At 31.4% G+C, this 16,159-nt stretch overlaps 1 protein-coding gene across 1 annotated transcript; it reads left to right on the top strand.

The window, feature by feature from the left end:
• The first annotated feature begins 8,840 nt into the window (after nucleotides 1–8,840).
• On the top strand, nucleotides 8,841–10,331 carry LOC109341484 (scopoletin glucosyltransferase-like). Its single transcript, XM_019579413.1, has one exon. It carries the CDS (start codon nucleotides 8,841–8,843, stop codon nucleotides 10,281–10,283), a length of 1,443 nt encoding a protein of 480 aa, XP_019434958.1. The 3' UTR covers nucleotides 10,284–10,331.
• Nucleotides 10,332–16,159: the final 5,828 nt, after the last annotated feature.

The following is a 16,159-nucleotide window of genomic DNA, read 5'->3' as shown; positions in this document are numbered from 1 at the left end:
GCTAATTTCTTAAGCTCTTCATGCATCTCAACATAAGTACTATATAATACATCATATGAGGGAGAATCAGAAGAAAAGGATGATGTGTCAAAATATACCTCTTCTGAAGTATTCTTACTACCAGATCCGCAAGCCTCATCTGTTATCGTCATTAAGCACAACTTCGCGGTCTCCTATTCATCTGAGGCGCTTGATGTTGTTTCTTCCTCCGGTACATCCCAGACGATGTAAGCCTTCTTTGACTTGAAGTCCCGGGGAGCACTCTTTTCTGAATCAACTCTCTTCAAGTAATTGGGGCACTAGAATTTCATGTGACCCGGCTTACCACATTCATGGCAAGTGAAGCGCTCCTTGGTCTTGCCTTTCTTGGTTGATTCTCGCGCTTCTTCTTTTGGAATCATCTAAATCCTCCTTTCTTTTTCAAAAACTTACCAAATTTCCGCACGAGAAGATTTAGCATTTCCTCATCAATGTCTGAATCATAGTCGTCATTTTCTATATCTTCATTGGGTTGTAATGTTGAAGCTTTAAGAGATATTCCTTTCTTTTTACGATCAGACTCCTCATGCATAGTCAGACACCCAAGCTCCATCTCATGCTCCTGAAGCTTTCCGAAGAGTGTTGCCAAAGGCATGGAGTCTAGATCCTTGGACTCCATCATTGCCGTCACTTTAGGTTGCCATCTCCTGTCAAGATAGTGGAAAACTTTGTTAGTGAGTTCTCCTCTAGTTAACATTTTATCTAGAGAAATAAGATGATTTATAATGTGAGTGAATCACTTTTGCATGTCGCCAATCGATTCACTCGGTAGCATACGAAATAATTCATACTCGTGAGTTAGCGCGTTTAGCCGGGCACGCTTGACTTTGCTAGTGCCCTCGTGAGTCACTTGTAAAGTGTCCCACATCTCCTTGGGACTTTGACATTGAGACACCTGAAAGAATTCATTGTAAGATAGGGCCGAGGTAATTATATTTTTGGCGCGAAGGTTGAATTGGACCTTCTTGTGCTCCTCATCGATCCATAAGCTTTTAGGCTATTCTTTCGGTTCGCCATCCACTAAGTGAAGTGGGACAAAAGGGCCACTAATTACGGATTCCAAAATATCCGAATCAGTAGCCTCTATGAAAATTTTCATTTGGACTTTCTAGTAGGTGTAACCCTCGCCACTGAATACGGGAGGGCGGTTAATAGATGCGCCATCACCACCAAAGGGGTTGGTGGAACCCATTTTAATTCCCTTTGGATCACGCAGATACGGTTGAGCTAGCACATCGTACTAGCTCTGATACCACTTGTTAGGTATTAGTGGCCTACGAACACCTAGAAGGGGGGGGGTTGAATAGGTATAGCGGTTATCAATCACCGCTTCTTAAACCAATAACCCAACTACTGGAAACAACTGAGTTAATCGATTAACAACACACTTTAATTGATTAACTATTGCACAGAACAGAATGACCAGACAGGAAAGTTGCACAATTATTTAAACACAATTGAACAGATATAATACAGATATTCTTAGGCATAAATATTAAGCATATGTCAGTAAACAAATATCCAGAAAATTAATTGCAGATTCAATTTATAACGGCAACAAACTTAAAGAAGATTAAGAGAGAAAAAGAGTGCACAAAAGGATTTTTATCCTGGTTCGTTTACGGTCCACTGCAAACTACATCCAGGCCTCCCCTTCTGATCTAGGGAGAGTTTCTTCTTCACAATATTGAGATACAGTATGAATACACACTCCAATTCAATTACAAGCACATAGGACGCTTCTTTCTTGAAATCTAGGACCCCTAAATCCTTGGTTTGACTCTACCCTTCGTCGGAGTAAACCTTTCTTGCGAAACAGCCCCAACCAAGATTCTTGTCCTCAAATAAAGACCTCCTAGCCTTGGTGAATAATCTCAATCTATATGGTGATCTCACACCAAGAGACTAATCCAGAAATACACAAAAAAACACGTTAAACAGCAAGTATACTAAGCACAATAATGCTTGGAATATTACAAGAAAAAGACTCAAAGACTAACCCTCTTACTAATCAATTAAGCCATCAAGATTTATGTGAGCTAATCAAAAGCACTATACAGATAATCTCTCTAACAATCTATCTAATGCATGAGCATGTGAGCAAGATAAGAATGAACACAGAATTATGCAAAGCAGTAAGCAAATGATAGAAATCAAAACAACATAATATCTCTCTTCTCACGCATGCAATCTCTCTTGCAAAATCAGTAAAACAAATATGAAAAATGCTTTCTATACAGTCATATACAATAGAATGCATTGTTATGGTTTTCTGAACATTGCCTCTTATTTATAGCATGGTGTTTAGGCGGTTACATTCATTGCAAACAGTTAAACGGTTGAACCAGAATTCAGTTATAACAAATAACAGACTAGTTAATCGATTAAGACTACCCGTTATTCGATTAACCATGCAACAGAAGGACACAGAAAACAGTTCAAACAGAAAACATTGATTTAGCAGAAAAGTAGTTGAGTTAATCGATTAAGTCACCACGTTAATCGATTAACTGGAACATTAATGCACATGTTTCACAAGGTAAACTTCTCATATGTTATGTACAAGATATATACATATTCTAGCAATTATATTATGTCTAATATGCACATATAACATGTATGATTAATGCATAAACAAACAATTAACTAGATGATATGTCTCATGGATATGATATGACAATTAAGATGGCTTAAGAGACTGGCACCTAGGTTCACCTAACCTATACTCACTTACTACAACACACATCATATACTACTTAGAATATAGACTCAAATTATGTCTAGTCTAGATATGACCAAATGAGCGTAAGGCATGTTGATTGTTGAGCCATCTTCAAGCTTTAATAGAACCTTGTCTTCATCAAAACAGAGGAAGAGAAATGCTAGTGCTATCCTTGACACTTTGCACTCTAACAAAGTGTCAAGGATTGCATTAGCAATGTTTTGCCTATGTTTTGGTGAAGACAAGGAATTAGTTAAAGCTTGAAGATAGCTCAACAATCAACATGCCTAGGACTCAAGTGGTGACACATTAGACTTAGGTTATAATTCTTTATTATCTTTTTAGAAGGCCATATATATTGAGTCTAGGTTAGGTAAACCTAGGTGTGAGTCTCACAAGACTTAATAAAGTAATTAATCTACTAAAATGAGACATCATCTAGTTTAGTATATGTTCAATCATTAATCATACATGTTATATGTGCATATTAGGCATAACATAATGGCTAAAAAATATATAGGTATCAAGCATAACATATAAGAAGTTTACCATTTAATCATGTATTAAAAATACATTGGCTTAATCGATTAACCCCATGGCAAAATCTGTTTTGTATAAATACTGGCTAATTGCAGAAACGGCCAAGAGTGAAAAACACAGAGAAAAGAGATACATCGTCATTGTTAGAATCTATTAGAGAGCATTGAATTAGAAGAAATATTAGATTATTCTAAGGCTTTAGTTTTCATATTCATATATTGCATGATTCTTTGAAAAGCTATCTTGCATCATTCTTGTGTTTCCTGAAAAGAAAAAGAGATAGTTTTTTTATGATTGCATATTTTCAGAAACCTCATGCATGAACATCCATATTACACTAGGACGTCTTGTGAGTTCTTGCATAGGTTTTAGGCTTTGATCTTTATTGTAATATCTGAGTATTAAGTACTCATTAATAACTCAAAGCATTGTTATTCAAGGATTGGGAAAATCCTAGCCGCGGTTAGGTAAGGTGTTCTTCACACAAAGACTTGGAGGTCTTCTTGGAGGCGATTTTGGGAATCGCGGTAAGAAAGGTTTTCTTGGAGGCGATTTTGGGAAAGGTCAAACCAAGGGTGACAAAGTTCTTTGGGTTCCAAGAAAGAAGCGATCGAGTCTTGTATTTGGTAGCGTGTATGTAACATACATTGTGTTCTATAGTGAAGAAGGAAAATATCCCAGATGAGAGGGGATGACTAGATGTAGTTTTGCAATGGACAACAAAATGAACCAGGATAAAATCCCCGCGCAATCTTTTCTATACGTTTCTCTTTTATATTTCAAGATGTTTTAATGCGAGTTTGGAGCTGATATTTTGCATACTTGTACCTTGCTATGTTCTTGTTAATCGTGCATTAAAGTATCTATTGTATATCTGTTTGTGTGTTGGTTAATAACTGTGCAAGTTGTTGTTCTGATCATTCTGGTTCTGTTTAGAATTATCGATTAAGCCCATTGGTTAATCGATTAACTGGGCATTTTTCAGCAAGTGTATAAAATCCAGAAAAGTGAAACTTGAGCTCCACCACACCTATTCAACCCCTTTCTAAGTGTATTCTACCGCTGATACCTAACACTTTGAACATATCATTTTAGTTGTTACATATAGAGTAGTACAAAATAACTTCTTAACTCCACCAGACCAAATGATATTATGATATTACTGATTGAACATGTGAAATAAGTTGTATCATCTCAATGAATTAGCGAATAAGAAACAAAAATTATGCATGACAACAAGAATATAATTTAAAAGTCTCAACATCAAGCTTAGACTAATCTCCACATAGACAAATTGAAGTAAACAAAATAAAATGATTCCATAATATCAAAGTGAATCATGATGAACAAAATATCCAACTATCAACAAATAAAAGGCAATCTAGATACATAATAATAGATATATCGATCATCATAACTATTTCATTAGAATCGATCCAAGTTTCTTAAATGATGGGAAACAAATCCTCTATCTTTTTCGAGAGACAATTGTTGTGTGACATTTTTATAACAAAAAATGTACGCCTACGAGGAAATAAAATAACAAAGAGCGCAATATGTAGAATTATAAAGAGTATAAACATGATAGCATTAAACAAACACATAATGTGATTTTTTTCTCAAAACATGTAAATCATGCATATGCATATGGCAGATGTAGTTCCTAATATATCCAATTAGTCAAAATCCCACATTAGCTTAATATCAAATGTAATATATTTAATCTTTTCACTTCCCCTCAACTTTTATTATTTTTCCCCTCAAGTTTTATTACTTTTCGACTCAACTTCTTTCGAGAGGAAATTGAGAGTACAATCAATTTATATTGGTTAAATCAGTAAACAAAATTAGGAAAAAGAGAGAGATATCACATAATAATAATAATAATAATAATAATAATAATAATAATAATAATAATAATAATAATAAATATATTTATATATCAAGATATGATATAATGTAATTGATGATTGGAATTTAAGAATAAAAGTTAAGTAATAAATAAACTTGTGTGCATCTCCATCAAATCCTTAGAAACGCATTCTTCCCTCCCATATAAAGTATCATTAAATTGTGGAATTTATTAGTAATTAGTATATAATAGAAATATAGTCTAATTTAATATATTTTTTGAAATATGAATTTATGATCGCATTTAGTAATATATAAAGAATGTAATGTCCTTAATCATTAATAGTTCAAAGTTAATTACAATATATTTTTAAATGAAATAAAATGCCATTAGTTTTGGGAATATAATAATATTAGTCCAGCTATTCAAAATAATTGTCATTTAGAAAGAAGAAAGGGAGCAAATTACATTAATACCATCTAAGGTTTACTGAAATCATCACTCTTTTTTTACATCTATACAAAATATTCTTAACTTATGCACACATATTACACTAATCACCCCCTAAAGTGTGAGTGTAGTATTTTAAACAAAAAAAAAAGTGATAAGCATAATTAAGTTTTCCAAAAGATGTTGATGTAATTTGTTCTTAATTAATTAATTATTTGTTATCTAAGATAAATTATTCGTTCATAATTTTACATATAGAATTTTATTATCAAATCAATCTTTTTTTATGTATTAAGCAATATTTCCTTAGAATTGTTAATCATTTTGTAACGCACCAAAAATAATGAAACAATATTGTCTATTATACTATTTGGAATTGGATTCGAGCTAAGTATTTTGTGGAAATCTTGTGTGAGATTAAAAAAGTTTTATTATTTCTTCTCTATGACCATTGTCATTAGAAGATATAGTTGTCTATACCATAAATGACAATTCATAAGTACTTAGAAATTCAAACTCATAATTAATTTCATTATATTTTATTTTTTCCTCAACACTTAAACTATGTGTTCCTAACAATATAAGATTAGAACCAATAAATGATTAAATGAAACAACAACATGTATCATCATATCTTTAAGACTTAACGGAGGTGATTAAAGATAGAACGATTCACAACATGAGATCGTATAAAAAATACGTATTTTATATAAAAACTAGTTGGAATTGTGTACTTTTATATTAAAATGTCATTACTAAAAACAACAAAACATTTGAGCTTATCTTATTATTCAAATATTTGTCTTTTGATAAAATTATTACATTTAGAAAATATTCAAGTGAGTAATGAACGGAAAAAGAACTTGTTGATTGGTACAACGAAAGTTGGATTTCAATTTTCCCATTAATTTGTAGGAAATTATATTATTCATTCATAACAATGTAGTATATGTTAAAATTGATCTTGACATTATTTTTCTTTGGTGCGTCAATAATTCAAAGAAGATTTTACTTGAATACACAAAAGAGATGACTGATTTCATAATCAACTATTATATACAAATTTACAAATGGTCATTTGTTCTAGGTAGTATATAATTAATTAAGAGTTAATTACATTGACTCCCTTTAAAGTGTAACTTAAATTTACATTTATTACTCATTTTCTTGTTTAAAAAATTACACACATCTCTACATAGATAATTAGTGTACTATATATATGTAAATTAGGATATCTATGTAGGTGCAAGAAAGGAAGAATAATTTGTGTAATTTGAATAAAATTGAAAGAGTGTCACTCAAATTTACTCTAAAAATGTTTCAAAATATCATTGTTTTATAATTTCAAAACATTAGTAATTATTATTAAATAATGTATTTATACAATGTAAATGATGAGATGTAGAACAAAATTTAAAGAATTAAAGAGGAAATTAAATTTTTATTTTTGAATTTGAACAAAAATAATTATATTTCTTAATATGTGTTTCTTCCCAAAAATTTATTGTAAAACCCATACTGTAATCAAATATTAACCAATGGTAGTAATCTAACAATAATATTTATATAATAGTATATTATACTAATTTTCTTATTAAAAAAACACTTTAACTACTTTCTTTTTTAAATTTTCAAGTCGATATTTCATTTTAATCACTTTGTGTCTTTAAAAGATTATTAATTATTATTAAATAATATCCTTATCCGGAGTAAACGATGAGATGTAATAAAATTTAAAAAATAGAAAAGGAAATTAATGTTTTTAATTCTAAGAAAATTAATTATATATCTTAATATGTGTTTCTTCTCTTCATTGATATTTATTTTAAAACTGATGAAGTATATTGTGTTCAAATATTAACCGATGTTTGTAATCTAACAATAATATTCATATAATAGTATACTATACTAATTTTCTTATTAAGAAAAGACTATAACCACTTTGCGCTTTAAAATTTTCAAGTCAATATTTCATTTATAATTGTAAATTTTAGGAACCCATTCCATTTAAAAACAAAACTCATTGTTTGAAAGGTTATGAAACTAAAATGAGTTTGATCTAAATTTTGTGAATATTATATTAACTTCATTAAAAGTCATTTTCCTTTGAATGAAATCATACTATCATACTAATATTACATTTATGAGTAAAAACTTAACAGGAAATAATATTGATGGTAATGTAATTTCTTAATAAATAATAAATTAAATAATTATATGTGAACGTAATTTTTATCAAATTTAAATATTTGCAACACTTTATCCAGTGAAATAATTATTTGACTATTTATATTTTTTACTATTTATATTTGTTGATTGTCCTTTCTATTTTATTTTTAATTGTAATAATAGATTGCTGCATTTTATTTCGTTCCAGAAAAGATCTAATATTGTTGATTATTATTAGACTCCTATTTAATTTTTTATTACTGCTTATAATATTTATTATTGTGCAAATGTATTTTATTTATTAAGTATAGCGATGTACAACGGGGTCGAACATGCACCAGTAGTGCATACCATGCCCACACCTTTTGTAGGTAAGCATTCTTGATAATGTTTTTTTAAATTAAATCAATTTCAAATTGTGGTTAACTAACAAGAATTATGATAAAAATACTTCCAATTTATGCTGCATAATTATTTTTATTCTAAAAGAAATTAAATACTCTACTATATTATAATATTATTTTATATAATAGTTTTTTTTTTGTTTTGATCAATTAAAAATGCTAATTGAAATCTTAAGGATAGTTAAGATGTGCAAAGTAAATTGTGCTAGACTCTTAGGAAAGTAGGAGAAATACGATTTTAATATGAATGTTGAAAAATCAATAAAAAATAAATATTTCTTTATTTTCATTAAAAAATTAATTTTAAATAAAAACCGGTCGGTATGACCGGTACAGTTCAATTAAAAATCGACCGGTATGACTAATTTTGACTGGTTTTAGACGATTTTGACCTATATAATTGCATGACCGGTATAATTATTGTATTGTATTGATATTAGGAGCGGTTCAGTGGTTTACTAGTTGAACCAACCGGTATGAAAGGTTTTTAATAACAATGAGGAGCCCAGCCCCAATACAGAGTATATCAACTCATGCAATGCATAGGCTAAATACCTCCTTATAAATTGTCTAACCGCTTAGGTCATAGAAACCATAGAAAATCCTCTCCTTGTGCTGGTTTATTTGAAGAAAAACCCTCAAATTTCTTAGAAAGAAGAGAAAGATGGGTGATAAAACTACTAAACATAGTCCAATACACATAATGTTCTTCCCCTTCATGGGTCATGGTCATATGATACCTATGGTTGACATGGCCAAGCTATTTGCATCAAAAGGGGTCAAGACAACCATTCTCACCACACCCCTTAATGCACCTTTCATCTTCAAAACAATTGAAACATCAAAAACCAATTCCAACATCAATATCCAGACCATCAAGTTCCCTTCTGTAGAAGCAGGTTTACCTGATGGCTGTGAAAATTTTGACTCAATTCCTTCACCTGAACTTGTTCCAGTCTTCTTTAAGAGCATTGAATTGTTGCAGGAGGGATTTGAGCAACAACTGAGTCTACAACATCCAGATTGTGTTGTTTCTGATATGTTCTTTACATGGACAACTGTTTCTAGTGCGAAATTTGACATTCCGAGGATTGTGTTCTATGGGTTTAGTTTCTTCGCTATGTGTGCTTATGAATGCGTTAGACTCTACAAACCTTATGAGAATGTTTCTTCTGATTCAGAATCATTTGTCATTCCTAGTCTTCCTGGCGAGATTAAAATGACAAGGACTCAGGTAGCAGATTACTTAAAAGTTAGTGTTTGGTTAGATAGTTTGACAAAATTCAGGGAAGTGGAAGAGAAGAGTTATGGAGTTGTTTTCAACAGCTTCTATGAACTTGAGAAGGACTATGCTGATTATTATAGGAAGGTAATAGGAAGAAGAGCATGGCACATAGGCCCTTTGTCTCTTTGCAACATTGATAAGGAACAAAAGAAATATAGAGGAAAAGAAGCATCTATTGATGAGCATGAGTGGCAAAATTGGCTTGACAGAAAGGAAGCAAATTCAGTTGTTTATGTATCCTTTGGAACTGTTGTAAACTTTCCTGATTCTCATCTCAAAGAAATTGCATTAGGACTTGAGGCTTCAGGGCAACCATTCATTTGGGTTGTAAAGAAAAGCAAAAACGATGGAGAAGAATGGCTACCTGAAGGATTTGAGAAAAGAATTGAAGGTAAGGGACTAATAATAAGAGGTTGGGCACCTCAAGTTTTGATTCTTGAACATGAAGCAATTGGAGCATTTATGACTCATTGTGGATGGAATTCAACTTTGGAAGGAGTTGCTGCTGGGGTACCCTTTATCACATGGCCCGTGTCTGCAGACCAATTTTACAATGAGAGATTAGTGGTTGATGTCCTTAAAACTGGGGTACCAGTTGGTGTTAAAAGATGGTGTTTATTTGGGGATATGGATGATAGTATTAAATGGGGTACAGTAGAGAAAAATGTGAGAAAGATATTAGCAAAGGACGAAGAAGCAGAGGAAAGGAGGAACAATGCAAAGGAGTTGTCAAGATTGGCAAGAAAGGCTGTAGAAGAAGGAGGATCTTCTGACTTAGATTTGGATGCTTTCATTGTTGAGTTTGGTTCACTACGTGGATAATGCAATCTACTAGAACAACATGCTTAGTTTGATTCATGTCTTATTAAACTTGTAGTAGAGTGATAAACATTTACCCAATAAAATAAGAAATGTAGTGTGATAGAAACTCACAAATGAATGAAATATCTTTGTTGAATGATGAATCTTTATTTTGAATATATTGCAACTTTTTTTTTCATTTTTATGTTGATTTTTTTTTAATGATAGTCATTATTACAATTACTCCAAAAGGTGAATATCAATTTAATGGTAAAATTATTTGTCATATAACATTGCATTCATCAGTTTAAATTTTAGAATTAATCTTTATCACTTGCAATGCAAGAATAAGATTTCATATATTAATCATATTTAAACTCCATTACATGGGAACCTTATATGTTTTGGACCATTATTTTTTAGTCAAACGTTATAATGGAAGATGTTGTGAAAGAGTCTAAGGACAATTTGGAGATTTTGAACACCGATTCAATATCTAGTATTTTAGGTAACTAAAAAGAAACTTTTATCATTAGATTCACTAGTTTTAATTCGCGGTTACACTAATAATAAAAGAAAATTATACACTTGCAACATTTGTATATAGAGGTGGTAAAGCAAGTTAACTTTTATAGGTATGGGTAGCAATTTAGCACTTCACTAAAATTTGATGATAGATTAATAGAAATAATGATAGAGGAGCTAAATTGTGCTTATACTAAAAATAATATTTGACCCTCAATATGAGGGGGAAACGGTGTTTGATGATTTGTACAGTGTTTTATTAAAAATGATAGAAATTTGGACCTTTAAAAAATTTCATGTCAAGTATTAACATTTGCATTTAGAACGGGAGAGTATCTCAAACTCTTATAACTAAGTAATGCAGTGAGAGTTGAATCATCTTGTTAAAAACTAAACAAAATTGTTAGAGACAATATTAGCCTAAACTTATTCTGTTAACAAAAAATATTTCAGAGTACTTATATTTAGACAACTATCGTGAATGTTCTGTTGAGGTTCTCATTATATTTAATTTATTTTAAAGAAAATCAGATAGTAAAAGTTAAAGACTTAGCTTAGATAAAGTAAATTATTTTTTTGTAAGATGATGCCAAAATATAAAGAATCAACTTCACGCCTAGCACACAATAGTTTTGGCGTTGATTATATATACAACTTAACCTTGATTAATTTATTTAGAAAAAATGGAGACAAAAAATTGGCTCCCAAAAAAGATATTGAGTCTTGTATTAACCTACAAATATCTGAAAATCATCTGACTGTTTCACAATCTAAGTTCCCTTTTTTAACATATGATTTGATACTAAGCTTACAATCTACCATAAGTCATGCCACATACAAACCATCATTTTAAAATATATATTGACTTAGCATATTTAAGGCTAGGCTTAGCCTAATATAACATATTTTCACCCATAGTAACAACATTCACCTACATTATGTTTCCCATGATTAAACCTTTATCGTATGTCATAGTTGTCACATGGTTTTCGTAAGATTTGCTAAAGAACACAAAAATGTATTGATCCACAAACGTGGATCTATACACAACTCAACCATGTTACTGTGTATTAGTGGTTACCAATAGGTATCTTTCTCACATGATCGTATATCACTCCACATCCTAGTACATTATTATAGCCGCGAGTAAATTATATTGACACCCCTGAAATGTAATGAAATTATACAAATCACCTAGACTTTTTTAAAACCTACACAAACCACTCATATATATATATATATATATATATATATATATATATATATATAACTACCTTTGTAAGATAGATAATTGTAGTTTCTTAAATAAAAAATGGTGAGTGGTGTAATTAAGTCAAACAAAAATACGGGATATTATGAAGATAAATTCAAATAGTATAATATTCGATATTTATTCTTTATTTTGGTTAGTTACAATATAGTATGATAGTAATTTAAACACATCCTTAGAATTATTGATGCAGTTTGTAACGAATAAAAAATAATGAATATAGATCAAGTTTATACTATTTGAACTTATATTCACAATATATCATATTTTGTTTGACTTAATTGCACCTGTCACTATTTTTGTTTAAGAAATTACACTTATATCTCTTACGGGGTAGTTAGTATAAGGTATATGTATAACTAGGGGTGGTTTCTGTATGTTTTAAAAAGGTTTGGGTGGTTTGTATAATTTCACTAAATCTCAGGGGGTGTCAATGTAATTCACTCTTATGGCTGCCCCCACAGTATGCCCTAGTGGCCTTTGTAATTCAGCCACTAACAGTACCTCTAGAACATGACTATGCATCTTTATATGATTTAGTTATGTTTCCATGAAATACGAGTCATTATTATTAGGGATGAGCATGGCCTGGGTTGTGATGAGTTAAGGCTTATCCTTACCCAATCCTAAATGTTGAGTGAGTCTTTTTTTAAACCCGGACCCAACTCTAGAATCGAAGCTAACCCGAGCCTAAATATCGACCAAGTCAGCCTTGAAACCTGACCCTAGAACTAATTAAATATAATGCATACTCCTTTTAGATAAAATATTCTCAATGTTACTTATTATTATAAATATGTAATTTAACATGTAAAATGATCTAGAACATGACTATGCATATTTATATGATTTAGTTATGTTTCATTGAAATATGAGTCATTTGTACTAGGGGTGAGCATGGGTCGGGTTAACACGGGTTAAGACTTGTACCTTACCCGACCCTAAAGGTTGACTAAGCCATTTTTTAAACCCGGATCCGACCCTAGAATCGAAGCTAACTTGATCCTAAATATCGACCTAGTCATCCTTTAAACATGACCCTGACCCTAGACCCGATTAAATATAATGCATACTCATTTTAAATAAAGTATTCTCAATGTTACTTATTATTATAAATATATCATTTAACATATAAAATGATATATGAATATATATTACTAATCATGTATATATAATGAAAAAATTAGAGGATCAACCATACTTTCTACCAAAAAGTATTATTATTCTCTACACAATTGAATAGAAACATATTTAAATATCGTGAGCGAGTTCTCATAGGACGGGTTGTAACACCGTGGATTTTCTATGTATGTTTTATTAATTATTTATTTTATCAACGATTAATTTTATAAATTAATCGATATGGATTTAGGCTAAACCATAGTTGAGTATTATTCTAGTTTTGTAATTTTCTATTTTTTTGTAAATTTTCGTAATTTTATGTGATGAAAGATTTTTGAGCTGCTGTCGGGCCAAATTCGTCCAAATTCGGTCCCATGACGTGTTTTTTAGTTCCGTAACACAGAACCGAATTCCGATTCCGCCATTGGCTTCGAAATGTTATTTCGAGTCAAGATAGACATCAAGGCCGTCCAGAATGCATTTCTAAATATTTTTCACTCAAAATTTCGTGTTTCGAAGTTCTAACCGTGAACAGAAATCGAGAGATTTTTAATACCCGATTGAGTATTACCTGAAAATACTCGGGAATGGTTTAATCGAGAATATTTCACCGAAAAAGTCACATCGCTTTCATGTAAGAGGCTTGCTTGTTAAACAAGCAAAAATACATATCCTCTTACACAAGATCCTTAAAATGACTCACCTATCTCTTTCACAAACTACGTTTTGAAAAACCATTGACTTTTCCCCCCTAAATCAGATTTCTCTCTTTAAGGAGCCAAATCCTAACTAAGAGAACACCTTGGCATTTTCATACTCTTTCTTCACTTTGCATTTTCTAAGAACTCTCATGATAGTTCTTCATGGTTCTTCATTCTGATTTCTTAATCTCTTAAGATCTAACCTTTAGATGTTTATGAAATTTTAGTATGATGTTTATATAAATGTTATGAACATTTTCAACCGTTGAAATGTTATAATAATCTTCCTAACTCCTTTTATGTTTAAAAGTCCAAATAGATATTTTCTTGAACTTAGAAAGTTATTTTGAAACCATGAACTCTTTGTGTTCATGGGACTGTTTTTAATGTTTAGAAAGTTTGTATATTTGTTGGTATTTGAACATGGTTAAAGGTGATGGTTGTATATCAAAGGAACCTTTAAGGAGTTTTCCTAACCATGCAAATTTTGGATTTTTCCACTTGTTTTTGGCTTGAAAAACCATAGCCTTGGACAAGTTTAGAATAATATATTTTTTAATGTGGAAGTTTGATTTTGTTTCAAAGTGGATGATTTTTTTTATCAAAGGAACCTTTAAATTGTTTAATGATAAGTTGAAGGATCAAAATTTTCCTTAGCATTAGGTCTAAATCATGGCCTATATGTGTTTAGGAAAAGTTTAGTTTCTAACTTTGAAATTCAAAATGTTTATGGATGAGTTTTTGAAAAAGTGTTGTTTTATAATATTATGAGTTAAAAGTTTGATTAGTAAATGATATTCTTTAACTTCCAAGTTCAAGTAATGATTTGGGATAAAAGATGACTTAATAAAAGTCTTGACTTTATAAACTTAAAGTGTTATAAAGTAAAGGATGTTTGATTTATTATAAGATGAACATTGATAAGTTAAGCTTACTTTAAAGTGGTAAGTGTAACTTAAGAAATGTTGATTTTAAATGTTGTTTAAGTATGAGATAAACACTATCAATAATGTGTTGAAATGACCATGAAAACCTATTATTCAAAATATGGAATCTACTTAAGATGACTTACTTTAAAGTGGTAGGATCAACTTGGAAGATATGGATTTAAAAGTTAGGACTTGGATTAAGAAACATACCTTAAAATGGTGAAGTATGGCTTAAAAAGTCTCCATGAAAATATAAATCTATGAGGTAATAAAAGTGTAAACTTTATTAAAAACTTATCTTGGAAAACATGGAAAATCGGGAACAAGACTTTCGATGATAAAGGATAGTTAAAAAATATGAATCTTGGACCAGATGGATGAAAGTCTTTGAGTTCATGAATGGATTAAAGTGTTAAACAATGTCTTTACTTTAGGGTTATCATGTAAAATTGATTCACAAATCACTAAATTGTTTTGGTGTGTTTAGTTTCGAAGCTTTCAAAGTTGGACGACCAACCCACTCTCTCGTAAAGGAATTCAAGCACGTGACAACCTAAGGTGTGAGAGTTATATTTGTGTATTAAGAAAACCCGTACTTAATCAAATATTTGCATGCATGGATTTTGTATGGATACTTTCCTAAGTTGTATGCTTAGAATATCGTAAAATGTCAAGTATTGTGGTAGTTATCCATGAAGGAACACCACTCGAGAAACTAAAACGCATAGGGATGGAAAACAATAGAGAGTTTCGATCCGATAGCCCAAAAGGGCGAGGAAATTGGTTCTGGTAATTGGACCACCTCGCCTGGGCGAGCCAGCCTCACTTGGGCAAGAGAAAAGCAGAGGATGAGGCCTCAATTTGGCGCCTGGGCAAGCGTTTCTCGCCTAGGAGAGGGCTAGATAGCATGTTGGGCCTGTTCTGGGCGTTTTTGGCGCCCGAGCGACCTTACCTCGCTCGGGCGAGGACCATACAAGTATTTTGACCAATTTTTGATGGATTTGTTGTTTGAGCGAAAATCTCTCGACTGGTCCAGAATCAGGAAGAGAATTGAGTTTCTTGTGACGAGTTCGTCGTTTGAGTGACAGTGTCTCGCTTGAGCGATAGTTTCTCGCATAAGCGAGAGACATACAATATTTTTGACTGTTTCTGATTATTTGATTGCTTATGCAATAACCCTAGCTTGGGTGTGAAGTGTATTTACACTTGGGAAAGACCGTGACTCAGAGGATTGAGTTTGGTGCCCAAAATCGATAAACTTATACAAGTACCTTTATTCTTACGCCTATTTAGGGCAAGGTTTCCGACTGTGATGTCATGAATAGGGCAATGCCCAAAAAGGATTACATG

Source organism: Lupinus angustifolius, unplaced genomic scaffold (genome assembly GCF_001865875.1).
Source record: "Lupinus angustifolius cultivar Tanjil unplaced genomic scaffold, LupAngTanjil_v1.0 Scaffold_471, whole genome shotgun sequence".
Taxonomy (NCBI): domain Eukaryota; kingdom Viridiplantae; phylum Streptophyta; class Magnoliopsida; order Fabales; family Fabaceae; genus Lupinus; species Lupinus angustifolius.
Note: the sequence above shows the minus strand (reverse complement) of the source record. Positions and strands in the feature narration are given on the sequence as shown.

Excerpts from the sequence above, each read along its gene's own strand:
- LOC109341484 (XM_019579413.1), top strand. The coding sequence starts at position 8,841 with ATGGGTGATAAAACTACTAAACATAGTCCAATACACATAATGTTCTTC.